The 20,437-nt window shown below is 36.8% G+C and overlaps 1 protein-coding gene and 1 long non-coding RNA gene across 9 annotated transcripts in view; one reads left to right on the forward strand and one right to left on the reverse strand.

The window, feature by feature from the left end:
* Positions 1-20,437, reverse strand: part of SATB1 (SATB homeobox 1) — a 101,518-nt gene that overhangs the window by 14,589 nt on the left and 66,492 nt on the right. For all 8 annotated transcript variants that reach the window (XM_072792903.1, XM_072792906.1, XM_072792905.1 and 5 more), the window contains one exon: positions 20,026-20,181. In XM_072792903.1, the coding sequence (XP_072649004.1) occupies positions 20,026-20,181 (156 nt within the window). The remainder of the gene's footprint in view (positions 1-20,025; positions 20,182-20,437) is intronic.
* LOC140614088 (uncharacterized) overlaps positions 1-20,437 on the forward strand; it is a 41,882-nt gene that overhangs the window by 7,674 nt on the left and 13,771 nt on the right. The window contains exons 3-4 of the long non-coding RNA XR_012014983.1: positions 1,625-1,757; positions 9,405-9,665. This is a non-coding gene — a long non-coding RNA (uncharacterized lncRNA). The remainder of the gene's footprint in view (positions 1-1,624; positions 1,758-9,404; positions 9,666-20,437) is intronic.

Here is a 20,437-nt window from a genome sequence, read left to right on the forward strand (position 1 = left end):
ATTTTCAAGGTATGGTTTCTAATATTTGCATTTGCTGAAAAGATAAAAAGACCCCAATCATGATATTTAAAAATTATTACAATGTTTAAATTTCTAAACTGGTACTGTTTTAAACTCTCTCCAGGTTATACAAGGTACTCAGTATCATAGCCAAAAATCTGTGGGTTTCCATATTATGGAAATAGGACATACAATGGCTACTCGTAAATTTTTCATGCGTTCATTTTTGCTACTTTGTCTTTAAGAGGTTAAACACATTAAGCAGTTTCTGGAGTTTGGTTGGTTTATCTTCCTTTTTTATTTCCTGGAGGTTTCTTATTAGCAAAAAGAAATATTCATACAATTTGAGGAAAAGCTCCCATTAAAATTTAGTGAATTTTAAATAATCAGAATCATTGGTAAATAATTTTTATTATGCAATTTTGCTTAAATTTTGAGCAAGTAAAAAAACGAAGTTCTTCAGAAGAAAAACCTCTGCCAAAGCAGATTATTCTATAACATAATGAGAGGTCCCCACCATTAAATTGTTTTTATGTTCCTCTCTTTTCTACCTTCTCAAAGCCACTGACTTTATGGCACATATAAATATAGTGCTTTTTTCTTTTACTACAGATTGTTTGATCCATAATAAGATTATCAGATGACAATCTGGCCAGAGTAGATAAAAATGGTTCTTACTTAAAAAGGTTGTCGGGCAAGGAGATCTTACAGTAAGAATATTTTCAGGAGGTAGAATCTGAATAGGGAAAAAGGAGGAATGAAGAAAAAAAGCATGCAACTGTAGATAACATTAAGAAAATAATCTTGTAACTTGAATGAAACAGAATTCCAAAGAAAGGTTGAATTTTCCTTTAAAAACATTAGATTTGGAAGATATCTAACTTAAATGTTTAATTTTTCTTATACTTCATAAACTAACCTGCTTTCAAGATTCTTCAAAGCTTAAGTGAAACAAAAATCTGGCTTACATGTCTGATGCTTGAATATGGACTTGGAAAAAGATTTTTTTGTTTTTTCCCCTCAACCTAAGATGTATTTTTGACATTATATAAGTTTCAGTAATATGATTTGGCTCCTGTTTAAGATTTATACACACTGTACCTTAATATCTTAAGTTTTCTTTTTAATATTCTTTTAATATGTATCCATTTATTTTAGAGAGAGAGAGAGACAGGGAGAGAGAGGGGGCAGAGGGAGAGGGAGAGAAAGGATCTCAAGCAGACTACCCACTAAGTATGGAACCAGAGGCAGGGCTTAATTCCAAGATCCTGAGATGATGACTTAAACTGAAACCAAGAGTAAGTTGGATGCTCAACCGACAGAGCCACCCAGGTGCCCCAATAACTTTGTTAAGTATTTATTATCTCCTCATTCTCTGTAGTTACTGTCAATAAAAAACAGAAAACTTAGCACTCCCAAGGTTCATCAATTTTATCCTTGTTTCTATCATAAAGAATCATCTACTCCTTTCCCCTTGTCCATCAATGACTTGTCAGTCTGGGACCCTTCTTTCTTAAATTACGCTCTAAGGCACCAAACATTCTTTTTAATTACTTCTGACGGACAATTATTTCAATTTCTGTACAAAAAAGCTTTTAAGTAATCATTCCTTTTCTTAACTCAGGGGAAAAAGTACCCCAATGATGACTAGAGCTTTGATGAAGAATGAGAGAACAAATGCTATCATATAGAGTTGTGATGCCTACAGGAAGCAGATAAATATGATGTCTAATTTAGCCTATGGAACTTCCTGACAGGTAAGTTACAAGTTTAACTAAGCTTTCTTGAATACTCCTAGTGATCTTTGAGACATTCTTGGAAAAGAGATGGTGGGACGAAAATCATTGCTCTAGCCTTCTGCTTTCAAACTGCCCAAAGTTATCTTATCTGCTGAAAATGACCTTCAAAGGCTTCCTATTGTAGAGAAAATGCTCACATTCTCTATAGCTGCCCTGAAGGCTGCTCCCAATTGCATTCATATCCTAATTCATGGGACTATTTATTAGCTGTTGCCCAACATTTCCCCACATTCTATTCTCTGTTCTTCACACTAACAGGAGAGCTCTTTCTCCTTTTTCTTGCCCATCCAAATACTAACTGACCTTCAAGTCATCATCAGGCACCTCAGTATATCAATAGAGCGTTTATGCATGTGAACTTAAGCAAATTACCTTTTTGAACCTCAGATCCTCCTCTACAAAGTGCAGGCAATAACAGTATTAATTTTGCAGGATTGTGGCTGGTACAAATGAAATAGAACACATTCAGCTCTGTGCCTGGTCCTTGATAATTACAAAAAGGTCTGATGAACTTAACTGAAAGCACTTGCCTTGAAATGGCTCTCTGTATATTTGGGAAGCATTCAAAAATAACCACCAGGGCAAGGCAGTGCATGATAAAGGTCAATGATGGACAGACACCAAGTGGGATCCAGGTGGTGGTGAACAAGAGATGGTTTGAATAGTCAAGGAAGTCTTTACTGATGAAAAGTGATATTGGCTTGGCCTTGAAGAATGGGCAATGTTTAAAATGAGGTGGATAATGAAAAAAAGGAGATGAATTAGCAATGTACCAGGAAAAAGTAGTAGACCAGTTGCTTTTGAACTGACTGTGCCCACCATTCTTTTGCTAGAGCTCTTTACCATACTGGACTTAGAGAATACTTAATTACTGTGACCTTACCTCCTCTACATACTGTATTTATAAGATCCACTTGTTAAGAAAGCCTGGGTTTTAACTTGAATTCCTATTCTATTATGTACTAGCTCTGTACCTTTGGTCAAGTTATTCAAATTCTTTAGACCTCAATTTTCTCCTCTATAAAATGGGGGTAATTTTCCCACTATTCATAGGGTTGCAAGAATTAAATGAGACAACTCATGCAAGGAGATGGGCACACAGTAATGGTATGATAAATGTCATTACTATTTTTACTGTTGTTATCATCACACAGATAATCCAAAGGAATGTGACTATCTAGGGAGTTAATGAAAATAATTCAGTTATCACGTCCCAACCTGAACCCAGTATCTCCCTCCTACAGACTAGGTTCTCCTCTGATGTAGTTTAACTCAATTAATAGCATCACCACCCACCCAGTCACCTGGGCTGAAAGGCTGTTATTTAAAGTATAAATTGGTATAATCTTACTGAAAGGCAATGTGGAAATGTTGAATGTAGAAATGTCTAGTAATCACCTTTAAAACACAAAAGCCTCTTTTGATCCAGTAATTCTACTTTTGAGAACTGATCCAAAATAAATGATAATTAAAGATGTATACAAATATTTAACTGTAATAATGTTCATGTTAGCATTATTTGTGATAGCAAAAGTAGAATATAACTTAAATATATCTCAGTAGGAAATTAAAAGGTATGTATAGCATATGAATAAATGTAAGACATATTCATGTACATATATATAAGTATACACACATGTATGTATGCATGTATGTCTACATACAGGCATGTATAAAGAACACACATACAAGTGTGTACACATACATGTGTATGTATACAAAGAACATAAATCAGCCTATCTTTAGTTAATTGAGATTATACGTATTTCTTATGTTCCTTATGCTTGCATTTTTTATTTTTCTAAATAAATAAATACATAAATAAATAAATGCAGTTGTATGTTTTTAATAAAAAAAATAGCAAAGAGCTTCAGATTAAAAATCTGATTTTTCTTGTCTGTTTACTTTATAAGAGAACAATCATGAATTCCTGCCAATTCTACTCCTTCAGAACGTTTCTTGAATTGGTTCCTTATTTTCCATTCCTATTGCTCTGGTTCAGGCCCTCAGTATTTCTTCCATGAACTAACGCTGATGGGTTTCTTTAATCCAGGCCACCGCCAACTCAGCTGAATTACATTTATCATAAACAAATGTCCACACAAATGGCCCTTTGAATGGCATACTCTTCACTTTCTTTCACCCAAGGGGCCTAGACATGCCCTGAGGCTCATACTTCAATGAGTAAGTGTAAAAATGCAGCAAAGAATTCTCTGTAACACTGAAGTGGCACTAAGTTTGGAGAATGAGAAAGGTATAAAAACTACACAATCTGGACCATTTAGTTAGTGGCAAGAAACTGTATACATCTCTGTTATTCCTGAAGATATCCTGTATTGTAGCAAAGTCCAACAACTTGCATTCATAATGATGTTGCATTTCAAAAAAACAAGATTCAAACTGAGCTCAGCTTACTAGGTTTAAGGAGGCAGGGAAGCACTGTTAAAGGCTTCTGTCAAAAGCAAATACATCTGACTGTTTAAAGAAGCTGAATGAGAAACTTCATTTTCCCTAAACCCCTCAATCCAAATAAGTACTCTTATATGGCAATGTTATGAAGTAAATTTCTTATCATGATGCATCTTAAAGTCACTATTAAAATTTTGCAGTATTTATTTTTCTATTCAAAATCATGAAGAAAAAAGTGTTGCTGAATCTCCACATATGCCATGTGCCAAAAAAAAAAAAAAAAAAAGAAAACTTATAAAAGTGTGAACTTACAAAATGAACAACTTTTAGGTGATGATTTTACCTGATACTGTAGTTTGTTTACTTACAAAAATAATTTACTACAGGTTATTTTAACAAATATTTCTGCCGATGCATTTTTAATTGATTTATATGAAACTTTTCAACACTGCAGATATCTCCTAGAATGAACTATACATCCCATTATGCATATTTTAGGGGCTGGGAATTAAAAATTTAAGTCTTCCCTCTATGATGTTGTAGGAAAGAGAACAAAGAATGTTTAAAACTGGGGGAAGGCAATTCTGGATTGTAAAACTTATGGGACTCATATCCTAAGAGGAACAATCAAACGGGCAGGGTCATTATGAGCTCCCGAGCTGCTTATGATTTTGCTGATAAAGTAACACACATTTTGTGACCAAAACCCACATCATTTTATCCATCATGCAAACCTACTAATCAGAGGTTGTCTTAATGAGGGACTCTGATCTGGTGATTCACAAGGACACATCAAAAAAAGAAACCGTAAATATTTCTAGAAGCATCATGTGGATCCCAGTGACAATGGCTGAGTTATAATTTTTACCAATAAAGGGAGACAGGGGGGCTGGGAATTGCTGCACAGGCCATGTCAGTCACTTCTCATGACCACTGATCCTTTTCATACCTGGAGAAGGCAGGCTCCAAGAGGGGCCCTGGGGAAAGAGGACAGGAGTCTGACCCTACTCTGTCTGAGGACAGAGGCCCTCTCGTCCCACCCAGACTCTCTTAAGAATGTGCTGAGTTTTGTGAGGGCAAAATTGAAAGCAGATGAAATGTGCTTCTGGATCATTTTATCCTTCTACAAATATTTATTAATTGCCATCTATGTGCCACCTACTACTATGTGGATTAAGAGGAGATGTAGAGACAGATATAATAGGGAGTCACTTCCACCAGCACCTAAAATCCGGTGAGGGGAAAACAGCTTATACCTCAGATGTAAGTTGATATAAAGGTGAATTCCCCCTGACACAGTCTCTAGTCTAAGGGCAAAGGGCCCTCTTCTCACAAAGTCCTGCACTATATGTGGCATCAGAATGTTGGAGAAAAGGCTGCCAATAAGGCTTCTGTTTTTGCTGTTGTTTTAAATGTTACTACAATGAATCTAAACCCCTGCTTACATGCTCTGAAGTGAAGGGCACTTGAAAAATAAGCACACTATAAAGTAATAAGTAACAAATGTTTCCCTGGTAAATTTAAGAATTCTTCAGCTAATGTACTAAAAAGAAAATGTAATTTTTTCCCTCACATATAATTTATCTAATCATTTATCTCGTTTCTTTTTTGCCATTGACCCTTTTGGCAAGCTGGTAATGCCCACAGATGATGCCTTCCAGAACAATGTTTTTGCATGTCTGAAATAAAATAAGATTATGAAGAAAAGCCAATTATGCTGAAATACAGTTATCAAAAATTTGTGATATAGTAATATAAATGCTTCTTTATTAACACACTAAATAACATCTAACAAGAGATCTGATAACTACTATAATTTTGTAGTGATGAACAAAGATAATATTTTGAGATATCTGCAATAATTTACCATGATATGAAAATATTTGTGAATTTTACTGGTGACAAATTCATATGTATTGTTAACACTACTATGATTTGTTGCCCATATTGATAACTGAATAAAATGTCAAATTTCAGTAACATGTTAGTGCAAATAAAGGTATCTTTCTCTTTCCGAGTTTATGGACCCCTGTGGGGGAGAGAGGGGACAGGTTAAGAACTCCTACCACACCACATGTGTGTATATACACATATAGATATGCCAACACACATACACATATTTCAAATATTGTTCTAGAATCATATATGTTCCTAGCTTAGAAAACTTTGGTATTTATGGATTCATGAAACAGATTTCCTGTTTTTTGGTTTTGTTTTTTGCCACTAATGGACATGGTCTGTTAGAGATGGGTTGGAGGAAAATAGTTAATCACTAGTACAATTGTTCCCAGACTATGTCCTGGGGAGCCCCACATTTCCATTGGGGCATCTCAACAGTGCCATGGTTGCTGAGAATGCCCACCCTCACCCAATCCTCAAGTTGACCAAAATGAGAGAAGACTTTAATTTATTTCAGTGCTGGAGGATATTTCCTTCATAGAACAATAGTTTGACAGCTTAAAAATTTTTGATTAACTGTACTAGCACATATATTCCTCACTGTTTTTCCCTGGTCCTACTATAAATTAAAAAAATGGGTTTATAACCTATAAAATGGTGAAGAGAGCGACCATATTCTAATTTAATTAACTTCATACCATCCAAATAACTGTAAGGGTAGTCAAGACTAGTAGATTATCCTTTGAGAAATGTCTGTCAGAAGAGGAACACTAATGAGGTTTTCCAAAGACACATGGGTTTCCCAAACAGAAGGGGATAAGTAGCAGGCCAGAGAGAAGATAGCAGCAGGGAAAGGAATAAAAGAATGACATGGGGAGCTATGCAAAAGTTAGGAAACCAGAGGTAACCAAATACTAGTCCTTGCTCTCAGCACCACTTTTCAAAGAGCAAATGGTTATAGGATTTGAGGACAGGGCAGAAGGGGTCTAGTCAAATAGAGGGCTAAAGAAAGAAAAAAAGTGAACAGGAAGATGGTAAGGGGGGGGCACTGGTAGAAAATAACTCCCACACAGCCATCTCCTTGGTATATATTATACGTAGCACAATGCTAAATTTATCCAGAAATATAACACAACTTTCTGTCTAGAAATTAAGCTTGATGGATAAGGCTTTAGTCCTTATGGTTATCCAGGGTCCAAGTTATTTAGTCTCTTTAATCAAAATACTAAAATAAAATCATTACCCATTAGGCTATTACCCTTCCCCCAATCTCCAAACACACAAGCAAAAATTAATTGCAAGCCAGGAAGAAAGAAGGCAATTTAGACAGTAACAGCTTGGCATGGACTGAGCTGGATTTCCTAATAGCATTTGTCTGTTTGTGAATGTATATTTTATTTACAGCCTTCACTTCCTTGACCTTATTGAAAGTAATTTATTTTTAGCTAATCTGCATTTCATTTAAACCACCAAATACTCCATCAATGAACCAGCCAAGTAGCACCCATAACAAGTAGCACTCGTGTTGGTACCATTAGTAAATGGGTAAACATTTAAAGGAGACATTTGGGAACGGGCAGTCCTCAGCAGCTATTAAATGCTACAGGTACCAATTTATGAACTTGCAAATATGGGCTTCAAGATATTCCTTCAACTGAGCTGTCATTCCCTGCTTCGTTTTTCTTATTTCACTAATCTCTTCCAAACTTGGGATTTCTCATGGACCAAGAATATGTTTTCCTCTTTAATGTGTTATCCTTCCCAGGACTTATACCAGTCCAAAAACAGTAAAATGTTAAAAGTAGAATTTCAGGCATCAGTTAAAATAAAAAACAAGCAAACAAGAAAAATGTGTTTAAGGAGGAAATTCTTTAGCAATCTGTCAAGTCACATGGTTTCTGTGGTGACCACTGCCCCACCATGTATTAAGCCAAGCCCATTCCCCAACTGAATTCAGCTCATCTCATCTCTATACTATACTGGTTCTGCTAGGTCCTTGCTAATGAGAGAGAGGTCATCCAGGTGTGTAATAAACAGTCTCAGATGAGTTTACATCAACCTTCAACTCACCTCACACTATGTAACATGAAGTTCATGTACTGCACCCCAATCAATCAATTCTCCCCACTATATCCCACCTACGAATACTTTTTGGCTACAGACCCCAAAATAGCACTTTGTCTGCCCCCTCAAAACTAAACCCTTTCATTATTCAAAACCTTACCTCCTCTGTGACTCATTTTCAGACTAACACACCTGTCGGCAGTACCTTCAATCAAAATAGCACCCTCTTTCACAATCGTGCACCTGTTTCAGCAACAAACTCACAGAACCTGGAACTGCAGGGACATTAGACATAATCTGACCCAACCTATTTTAACTTCCTAAAGGGGCAGTTCAGAGCCTGAGAGGTTAAGTGACTTGCCTGGGGCTGTACAGCATGAAAGCCATGGAATTGGGAGCACCAACTCTTTGCAATCCTCAGTGCTTTCTCTGAAAGATGAAGTTTATGTCCAGGTTATCTCCAAAATTTCTACGGAAACAGAATTCACTGGTTTTCAATTTTCAATGAATGCAGATTCGTTCTGCATCTCAACAAACATCTCCAAGAACTAAATTTCCTGATTAGGTCCATTTTGTTTTTGAATTGTCTGGAATATCACCACACAGCCTAAATTAACACCTTTTCATTTTAAAAAGTAGGGAGGCTGACCTTTAAAAAACTATACATGCCCAACAATATATATTTATCTGTGAGTTTATCAATTAGCTACCATAACCCTATTTTTACATGACATAGACATTCAGGAACATGCCCTCCCCATTCCTGTCCACTCTGGAATAAAACAGTGAGCTACATTGTAAATGATATGAATGATTTCAACAATGAAAAATGCAAACAGTGGGCCCGACAGACAATGGCAAATCCTTATTCTCCTTCCTGTATATTTTCATGAGGATCCAAAGCAATGCAGAAGAACAACCAGTGCTAAAGAAAGTGGACTGCATTAGGCAGGATAAAGTTTTGTGAACTACTTTCTACTGAACCTACAACTATGATCTGCTACCAGATACATGAAAACTGTCCTTTTATCAGACAGGGATCTAGCAGGGTTCATAAAGAAAATTATGATCTTGTTTTGAATAATGGGATTCTAATAGTCTAATTAAATTTAAAGACATGCTCTTCCCTTGTACTCAAAATATTGAATATTCTCAAACTGCATATATACAATACCAATACCTAAACAGTAACTTTTTTTGTCTCTCCTTTCTGTTCCCTTTTGTATCCACCAGGTGTGCTGGGAACAAAGAAATTCCAACATACAAAAATAAAAGTTTTCTAACATGGAAAACTAGTGGATGGTTTTTTAGAATGTTTACGAAATCTTTCCCTTGCTAAGGAACAAGTCAAGTTTCCTTTCTGTGGTGAGCTCTACCAATGACTGCAAAAATGTGATTCAATTTGCATGCTGGCTTATCCTTAACATACCTTGAAGTAGCTGTGCAAAGACTTCAGGGTCATTAAAGCAAAGGAAGTTGCAATTAAGTTATAAGGTATGATTTCTGTTTTTGTTTTTTATCTTCACTTATTTCTTGGACTCATCCCCATACAACTATGCTGTGCATCTCAAATCTCTTCTTGGGAATCCTAAAATACAAGTGACTGAGCAACGGTGGGTTGAGCTAATGATTAGTGACCACTGGTGCCTTCACCTTTGTGTTAAGAAGGATTCTGAGGAGATACCTGTATCCTTTTTTTTTTTTTTTTTTTTTTTTTTTTTGAGATACCTGTATTCAACAGGAAACAGTGTTGTGGCAGATCACTGAGGTGGGGATTGAATCAAATCTTCCACAATATCTGCACCTTGCAAAATGACTATAAAAGCGGATGAAGAATTTGAGAAAAAACAGACCTAATAACTTGCTATTAACCGTGTGAACTGCTTAGCATCTGAGATGGGAGAAAGGTTCTAACTAAAAGACAAATATTTTTTTTTTTCTTTAAAATGATATTCAGGCCAGAAGAAGGTATGAAGAGGCAGACAAGTGTGAAATTTCAAATTTGGAAGATTTCATGGAGCAAACCTAAAACACACAGAAAATAGCCAGGGTAAGGGGGAAAAAAGTCCTGGTGAAAAACTGGGAAGTGAAGGGTATTTTTGCTTTTGTTTTTTTTCTTGGGGAGGGGGTTGTTAATGTGAGAAGATAACTAAAGAAGAGGGAAAATGACTAAAGTAAGGGAACAAGAGTAAAAGACCCACTAGCCTATGGGAAATGGCACCTTGCATCAGATAACAGGAATCACCACAGAATCCTAGGAAGCTTCCAAGAGAGGTTCATTACTGAAGTAGTAAAACAAAAATAAAGATAAAAGGAAAGGAATATATTTTATTTGGCATTAAAAGACATTTAACTAGGCTATAGCTATGGTTTTAAATGTTCTCTAAAGTGGATTGTGGTGAATCTTCTCTAGAGGTAGGATTCTAAATCACCACTGATCCTATTTCTTTCTCCTCTCTTAAATTTAGTTTTCTACCAGCTTGTTTGCCTTCTTCTGGCTCCAATACTTTATTATTATTATTTTTTTTTATGGCTGGATTCTTCTGAGACTGGTGATGACTCTGGCCTTATATGGTTACCTACTGAGTCTGTACTTTCTGCCAGGTTAGCTCCAAAATTTCTATGGAAACAGAATTCACTGGTTTTTCAACTCTTCCTTTCAGATTGATTCTGCATATCAACAAACATCCCCAAGAACTAAATTTTCTGATTTGGTCCATTTTGTTTTTGAATTGTCTGGAATATGACCATACACTAACAACTTTTCATTTTAAAAAATAGGGAGGCTGACCTTTAAAAAACTATACATGCCCAACAGTAAATATTCTTTCAGAACTTATATTCAAATAAATAGTTTAGTACTGAAAAAAAATACAAGTGGATAGATCAAAGGGATATTATCTCTCCCACCCAAACTAAATCTTAGAGAAAATAATGGAAAGTCCAATGGAGAATCTTTTTCTCATTTGAGTTTTGGTGAAAGTGGAAAGATGGGATTTGATGAGGATTTTGATAAAATAACCTGGAAAAACCTAGTTAACTTCTCCATTTTTATAGACCCTTAACTTTTCATTGCATTTTATTTTTATTTAAGCACATCTTCAACACACACACATACATACCCCCAACTCTTAAAAAAAAAAAAGGGCCTGAAATTTTAGTTACACCACATGTGGTTTTCATTTGTGAAAAATGAACAAGCTGTTTGTGGTTAAACTGTCTAATCGCCTGTTATCAATCTAGCGCTGCATTCAAGATTTACAGGATACATCAGCTTCTGTGCCACATTAGCTGTAAAGGGGGGGGGGGGGTGGGAGGAAAAAGGAGGAGGAGAGAGTTTATCCTGAGGAATAATATTTCCAATGCAGCCACACTCGCACTACATCTGGTTGTGCTGGTAGCGGCAGTTAAATTGAAATATTTCACAGCGTGTGTCAGAAACATGCAGAATGGTAATTATGACAGATCTGATTAAGCCGGAGTGCCACAAGCTCCCTGGCCAGCGCCGGTTGTGCAGGTGTGACCTTGTGCGTGCCTGCGTGTGTAAATAAAATTAATTACAAGCGAGAGGGTGAAGGCTTCAGTGACATCACAAAGCGGAGAAACTCCCAAGGGGGAGACCTAATGGAATATTTTCCCTCAGTCTAATAATACAGTTCATATTGACTTGAGGTAATTAGTGGGATCATTAAAGCAGTTTTCCCGGCGTATTTGGCTGCCTGATCAGATTAGTGAAAATGTTCTTCAGAACAAGCCCTGTGTGGTCTGCCAGAGAGGAGGAAATAAAAAGCAACAAAGCATATTTTGGAATGATAAGCAGCGCTGGACTTTTACTCTAGCAAAAAAATCTCTACTTCTCTCTGGAGCCTACAGATCTAAATGTCCTGTCCATTTTAATTCTTCTATTCAACTTGGGTATTCCTATACACATTCGGAGCTATTTCTTTCGTCTCCTTTCTCCCCATCAAATCAGACTGCTTCATCACCAGGAGCCATCCCAACTTCCAACAAATCTCTTTTAAACAAGGCGATTTTAAAATCGGGAAAAGTATTGTCAAGGACTTCTTTACTGTTACCTGCCGATATGGGGCAATTGGGAGAGTCAAAAATCAGGGCAAGGGATGCCACTTAAAATTCACCTACTAAACAAAAGATTCTTCTCTTACGTAACACAGAACAGAGATTTAAATGCTTATTCGCATTTGGATCTCAAAACGGGTGTCGCGTGGGCCAAAGTTGGGGCAAACATTCTTCCCGTTGAGCAGAACACCGAGCCCTCATCAAGAAAAGGGCCATTTGTTTGAAAATACTCTATTGAGCATGCTCTACCTTGCCACTGGAATATGCCAAGCGCTGTCACAGATGGCAGGCTCTGACAGTTCCCATCCGTAGCGCCGATACTCGACAGTTCAGCACAAGATCAGTGACATTCTGTCTCATTAGAACCACGCTAATTATCACAGCTAGTTTCAGGGGAAACCATGTGTTGCAATGGTCAATTTGAAGGAGTCTGTGCATCAACAAACTGGTAATAAGGATCAGACACCTTATTATATGACAGCATGCTGCCTATGATCTGATTTACGGAATCAGAGGCAGTGAGGCGGCCGAGGAGGCTGGCAGTTTATGAAACAGTGCGTTGAAGCCCAATTCCTGAAGCATACTGGTTGAAAAGGGAATTGTTAAAAAAATACACAAAGGCAACTGGAGTTGCTGAATCGAGCAATCAAAGGAGAATAGATTCTCTATGAACATACAACAGAAGTAGATGAAGACTTAGAAGAAAAGACAACTTCATCAATTTAACAATTGTATGGCAACTCCACATGAGGAGGGAACTTATATTTTACAAGGTATTTCATGATAAATTACTGAATGGCTATGTTTCTACTAATCTCTAAAATATATACATTTATTTTTACACGAGCATCTATGACATTGTTGTGTTTTGTCATGCAAAAGAATTGCATGTGTAAAAGCTTAACAACTATACTTATAAAAATGAATCATCTTAAAGGTTACTTTTTAAGATACTGAAGGTATTCGGCAGAGCAGAAAAAAAAAATCCACATGAGATTCGTATTAGCAACATAAGTTCTTCCACCCTTCTCTTAGCACCTTTCATTGATGTGAAATTTTAATGGTGCAGTTTCTTCCAGAGCTATTTTTCTATTGTCATTTTGCATAAATGCATTTTCATAGTTCATTCATTTTACAGGGCCTTTATTTTCATTTCTCATATGAGGAAAAAAAAGAAGATAAAGCTAAAGTAAAACCTACCTTTACTACCCAAAACATAAAAGACAACTGTTGAGACTTCTGAGAAAACACTTTTTCTTTCAACTTGGTAGTTTGCTGAAGGATTATATCAGTGTTATGGTTATGTGCTAAGTTTAAGTGAGCTACATTCAGTTTGAGGATTAACTGCTGTTTAGAGTTAAACCGCACTGGTTTGCTTTCTTCCCTGCTCCTATTTTGTGGATGCCTGAGCCTGTCCTGAAGAACTTACTCTTCACCTGTCAAAACTGATTATATTGTAAAAAGCTTCCAGAAAGAGGAACTTCCACAGAATATTCTTCCTCTGTACTTTTCAATTTATACTAATATTTTAGGACAAAAGGTGGTCTCTGATTAAAAAAGAGTCTACAAATACATCATCTTAAAGGTTACTTTTTAAGATACTCATATTTAGAATGCATGTGCTGCAATACTTTAAAAGTGGCCCACTCTTGTGGTAACCTTCCTTGGACTTCCTCATAGGATAATCCTCCTTAAAGAGCAGGCCCAATATTCTCAAAACAGATGCCTTTCAAATATTGTCTAAAATTTTCTTGCAACATTTTTCAAGATGGAGAAAATGGGCTTCATGAGTTATGACTATATTTCTAACAGTTAACTTATTAAATGAGTCAATGAGGAAAAAGTATTTATATGATTTTAGTGAATTAATTTCAAATGTAAGGGAAAAAGAGTGAAAATTTTAAATGATTTGAAAGGGGCAATAAGATAACTGAAAATCTTCTGTCCAACTTGTTTAAAATAGATAACATTAAGTGTATAGAAGGAAAAACATCCCTCTACATGCTTTTCTAGCCCAAAATATAATAAGCAAGTAAGTGTTCTACTGAATAATCCTGGGCCCCCTTAATCAAACCCTAGATTTGTAAAACACAGGCTTGTCTTTAAAATGTAGACAGGCTGATATTCAGATCCACATGTTTAAATAGCTCTTAAAACATTGTGTAACATACAGTCATGTACCTTTTAAACTGTTAGAGTATGTCAATATTTGTATATTTAAAACCACTGATTTCAATAGTCCTTTTAGCAAGCACCTAGAAATATAAAGATAGGTCTGCATTTTAGAAAATTAAATCCAATATGGATTCCCACTAATTTACACATAAGAGATTTTTAGATGGTTATCAACATAGGACACCTTAAGCAGGAGATGATGGATGGAAGTCCACATCCTTCTTATTCAAGAATGCAGCTCAGGACGTCCCACATAGGTGTTAAATTGCACCGGGGCAGGCTGCCAAAGTGGCTACACCTGAGGTTGTCTTGCCTCTCTCCTTGCACATCCCTCAAAGTACTTCTCTGGCCCTTCTTCCACCAGGGAAGCCAATTCAGGTCAACTTAAGCTGCATCTCCCCAAAGTCACCTCTACCCAGAAAAAAATAAATAAATAAAAATAAAAATGAGATACAAGCACTAAATGGAGAGTGTGTAATGAGGCAGTTCTCTCTTCAGACCCTGGCTGAAGAAAACCGGATTTGCCCAAGAGAAGGGGTTGTGAGGACAGGATGTAAAGATCATCCCACAGCCTCCCAGAAAAGGATGTGGCACCAGGAATAACAGAAACTGTGACTCTCACATCTGCAGGGGCCTCCTTTGTGTCTTCAATAGGAGGCTACACAGGTGAAATCGTGTTGCAGCAAAGTCTGTTGCATGAACATTCCAAAAGAATGAATCAGCATAGAGCTTCAAAGTGTAGTTTCCCTGAAGTGTAATTTAATTCTAACAAAATAAAGGATGCCTTCACTAACGAGCTGTAATACAGAGCGCAATCGTGGTCTGTGATTTTTTTTCCCCTGGGTTTTGTCACGATACACTCCTGTTTCCAGCAATGAAAATTACATTTTTTTTTTTTGCCCCATCTCCCCACTGATTCATGACCTATCATCTTACATGTATTTAAGACAGTCCAATCACCCTGGAAGAATTTCCAAACCCAAAGGTCAAAAAGATGCACTGGAGCTTCCTTCTTTCTTCCACCTCCTTCACTCCTCTCCCCCTCACAAAAGGCTTTGAATCTCAAGGGCAAAAGTGCTGAAAAGTGAATGGAAAAAAGGCCAAAGTCTTTAAATTACTTGGTCTCTTCCACTGGTTGTGCTATCTCTGCAGAGGCAAAAATCCACTTTTTTTTTTTTAAGCACTAAAAAACCATACCTAGCAACTAGCTGGAGCACTAGCAGCCAAAGAGTCCTGTAACTCTACAGGACTAGTGGATAGAGACTGCCAAAGATTATATTCAGTCATGTTCAGTCAAATAGAATTTTCATCATCTAGTTGCTTTACCTAAAAGAAATATCCTGTTCAGTAAAGCACTAGAGAGAAATCATTTTCTAAACACAAGTGGCAATGCAGCGCCGTTCTGTAAAAGCCCTTTACTCCTGCTTTACTGTATCTGCAAGCTCCACCTCTACAGACATGAAAATCGATGTAACAATTCGATGTACAAGGCGAGGCCTATGGCGCTGCTAATGTCCCCTTGCTGGACATACACCTTAAGTCTCAGAGCTCTCAGGGGGTTTGCTGTGGAATAAAATTAGATTCCAACATCTGCCACCATTAAGGAAAAAATTCCATTTCCATCTCCCATATGAAAACACTATAACCAATGAACAGTAACTGAACCTTGATACCGTAATGGTTATTACCCAAATCAACTATTTTTTTTAAACAGTAAAATTAGCGGATTCTGCTCTCATAATTATTTGAATGTTATCAGACTAAATGTTTGATAAAATTCCAATATGATTCACTTGGAAAAACTGCTGCTTATTTGAATACTCAGAATATAAAGTGTATTCATTTGTAGCTATTCACATTATGTTTAAAGCATATCATCTTTTTAAAGTTTGCATTAGCCTGCTTTCCTACCCAAGCACAAAAAGTAGCCTACCTTCAGTTTTTATTCGCATATTTTATTCAGACATTTCTAGGAGAGTTAAAAACAATCTTATTTCTATTACTCATCGAAGAGAAGATATAATACATGTGAAATGGTGGCATCCACAGAGTTAGTTTCTTTTACTGAAAATACTTTGTGCATTAGTCAGTACATAGCACGACTGTGATGTGTCTGGTTTCATAACATTCTGGGACTGTAGAGACCTTAAAAAATGCTTATGCAGCCTGCCATTCAGGGTATCCACCTAAAGCTTTACCTTTTAGTCCAAAATGAAAAGTATCTGAGATAGATAGATAACAAATAAGCTACTCTGTGTAAAGACCTGAGCCTCTTGCTTAGCACATTATAAGACATCATCCATTTGTGTAGAGTGCTGTATAATTTAAAAACTCTTTTGCATCTATTGTAGCATGTGATCTTCTCCCACATTCAAAGAATCTTTGGCTTAAAAAGGTTAAATAATTTCTCAGTATTATAACATCAGTGATACAGATAGGACCACAGGCTACTTGGAGTCCTCTACCATGTATCTCCCTTCACCCCAAGCGTACATGAAAAAAGCCTGGATTCCAAGGACCCTATGGCTTATAAGAACCCATATTCCATGAAAATGTCAATGAAGAAAGGAAAGCTCGCACCGTTTCCTCTAGCAATTAGTCCAATACCCCTAATTCCTCTGTTCCAGAGCAGGCTATTACTTAAGTGCTGAAGCTCCTAGAACCCTGTGGAAATACTAAAATAGGACAGAGGCAGAGAATTGAGAAACTTGGATTGGCTCTACTGTTTATTAGTCTAGTGACTCTCATGTATAAACTGAAGAAAATAAGGCTAGATCCAAAGGTTATTCTGAGAATTAAATGTAGGTCATACATTAGGCACAATGGGGTCTAGCACAAAGATGGCGCTAGTCGATAAGCCAACCCAGAGGATCAGAAGCAGTTGGAACAAGATGGGGTGAAATAAAAGTGACTCCAGCTCTCTCCTCTTCATATACACTTCATTTTCAGGGACCTCTGCCTCACTCCGACAATCTGTGGGCACATACATCTCAGAAGTAAATAATTCTTTTAGAAGTTAAAAATTTTGACCATGGAAGAGGTTAGTCTGATTTGAAGTTTTGTTTGTTTGTTTGTTTGTTTGGTTCGTTTGCTAGTTTTTCCTGTTTCTTTCACAGAAATCATTGGCAGAAGAGAACTTAAATGACTACTTTCCCTTAATAAGTCAGACTCCTTCACTTAGTGATAAGTACACTTTTTGGACTGTTTATTTTTAAGTAATCGCCAATCTTTCCACATATTTTCATAATGAGGGAAGCACTGACACCTAAACTGAATAACAAAGAGAAAAGTATAAAAATCCTCTGTTAGGAAGTTACAGGATATTAGTGGTTAGGAATAACTATCTGAAAGAATGAAAGTTAATGGTATGCTTGACCCCACAGCCAACAACTGGCTCTTAGGATTCTCTCTTAATCAGTAATGAGGGGATTAGCTAATAGCTTTAGAGGTTCTGGGAAACACACCATCCTGGCAGAGACACAGAAGATGCCAATCGACGCTGCTGGAAGAGACAAATGGGGAGCTTTGTAGGACAGGGGTCCAAAGAACAAGCATGTTTAAAAAACTTACCAGAACATCACATGAAATTACCAACCCGTTGTTGCCATTGTATAAACGGTTCCCAAACAGCCCAGGTGGGCAGATTTGGGGATATCATTTAAAAGAAACAAAGAATGAAGATAGCAAAGGGGCAGCAAACTGAAAGTAGCTATGCTATAAATGGGGAGGCAGGAAAGGTCACTGAATTAAGTGACAGATGACGAGTAATTAAATGACAGTTATGGAGGAATTTTAATATTTATTTTTGTTCATTTTAAGGCTGACCCTTATTACAATAATACCCGCCTAGTTCCTGGTTATCCATTTTCGGGATTTGGAGAAAGTGGCTCTGTAACAATACAGTCTGTTATTCTTGATAAATTTAATTGGACAGGTCAGAAAAGATGCAGGATCAGAAAGAAAGGCAAGATAATATACGTTTGAATACAAGATCTTCATCATAATTAGACTAAATAGCCCAAAACAAGAATGTGCAGGGTGGGTGGGTGAGGGGTAAAGTGAGAACAGGACATTTCTCCTTAATGCATAGTCTTGGCATGTAAATGAAGACATCTGAAGAAGCACACAGGTTTGAAGCGGCTCTAACATTCTATCATAATTAGAAACATTTCAAGAGCCCTGTAATTTCCAATCAAAATTACAGTAATTTCCGATATACAAGCCATGATTCATGACAGAATTTTACATTCCATGAGAGATTACGGTGGCCTGATGTATGACACACTGAGTACAGCACTAACATAAACAATTCAGTTTAATGTTTAAACAGCACTTGATGTTTAGAATCTCACAATAAAAGAAACATATTATTGTAGAAATTATCACTTTGACAGTGATTGAAGGGTAGGCAGGCATGTGGCCTATAAAGCTATAATTTTTACAGTCCACAGCTTGAGTTTAATCATTTTTATATAACATTTCCAAGATATCCCTTAAGTATTTCACCCAGCCTATCACTTAAATAAGAACCTTATCTAAAGCAAAACCGCTATTAAGTGCCATTATAAATGCTGATAGAGAAAAAATTTAGGAAGAGCTAAAAAAAAGTATGGCATAGTAAATGCAGCATATTGTAAATACTCTCAGAACTGTATATTTTTATCAGAAGTTGACATCAGCCAGGCCCTTTTATAAAGGAGAGTTCACTAATGATAGGGAAAATATATTTGTTTAAAACTGCAAGTTGTTAAAAACTCACCTGAGCCCTTGACTGCCTCTAAATTCCCACCTTGGTAATGTTACCAAATATTGTTGTAAAGGGGAAGGCAGTTTAGCATTCTTCTGGCCCTTTAAAAAGTATTCTTGTCTTTCAACAAAGGTTTATAAGTAATTATGTTTGTTCCTATAGATGACCCTGCTTCGGATGAGCATAAATTTTCAGTATATGAAAATTATAAAGAACTTCATCATCTCTCCTTTGTTATGTTCTTGTTTGGTAGGGACTTGCAACTTCTCTGATTCAATCCTATTCATGTACAATTCATCAGATTTGGACAGGTTTTCTAATTGTAATCAATTTGTATGGCTTATATATCTTCTATCTATGGAAAAACTAAGGTCATTAGTGTGCAAAGGTCTGTGTGGTGGGAGCGCCAGTTTGTTTTCGTAAGTGCACCTAATAGTTGTGGATGCCTGAGTTGGAACAGAAGAAAAACTATTATGTTTGTAGTATTTTGGGACAGAAATCAAGGTCATTTGAGCAATAATGTAACAATAGTAATTGAAGTTATTTGTACCAGTACAATCGACCACATTGAGAAACTGCCTATACTTATGATACTCTTCAGAAAACAACTAGTAACTGACCCAGAGATACCCTGAGAAATCCCTGGTCTGGAGAGTAGGTGTTGGAGGAGACAAAACCATGTACCTCCCGCCTGAATCTGAACAACGCTTTGTTCATCACAGAGCTCTGTCAATAATCCCGGAGACTGTGCCCTCTCAGTGATGTGCGTTCATACTGAACAGACACCCCTCCGAATGAAATTTTCACAAGCGTTGCGGATCAACATTCTCAGCGCCTAACAGAGGTTCTTACCTGGCTTTTGGTCGCTGCAACCTTTGCAAACAGTGCTTGGGACACTTTAGCGCGCTTCATTTCCTGCTGAATCTCATCATAAATGGAAGCATTAATGTTCATGGTATTGTTCTCTGGTTTCCCATTCCTCTCAGTGGCAATCGTAGCTGTTTTCACCTACAAAACAATTTGAACATGACTGTCATTTTTCATTGGCCAAATTGTTTTGAAGCTTTTCAGGCTCAGCATCCAAACTGGACATTGTTGCTCCTTTTATGATCAAGGTGATCAACAGTGCAGTCATTCAACATTAGTTATTACCCGGAGATCAGATTGCTTAAGTTAAGAAAGTCACATTGTCACAGGTGATTGCATCTGTAATAAGACAGCAACTGCCAGCTGACAAACAGGAATTAGAATGCCATAAAGTAAG

This window comes from Canis lupus, chromosome 22 (genome assembly GCF_048164855.1).
Source record: "Canis lupus baileyi chromosome 22, mCanLup2.hap1, whole genome shotgun sequence".
NCBI lineage: Eukaryota > Metazoa > Chordata > Mammalia > Carnivora > Canidae > Canis > Canis lupus.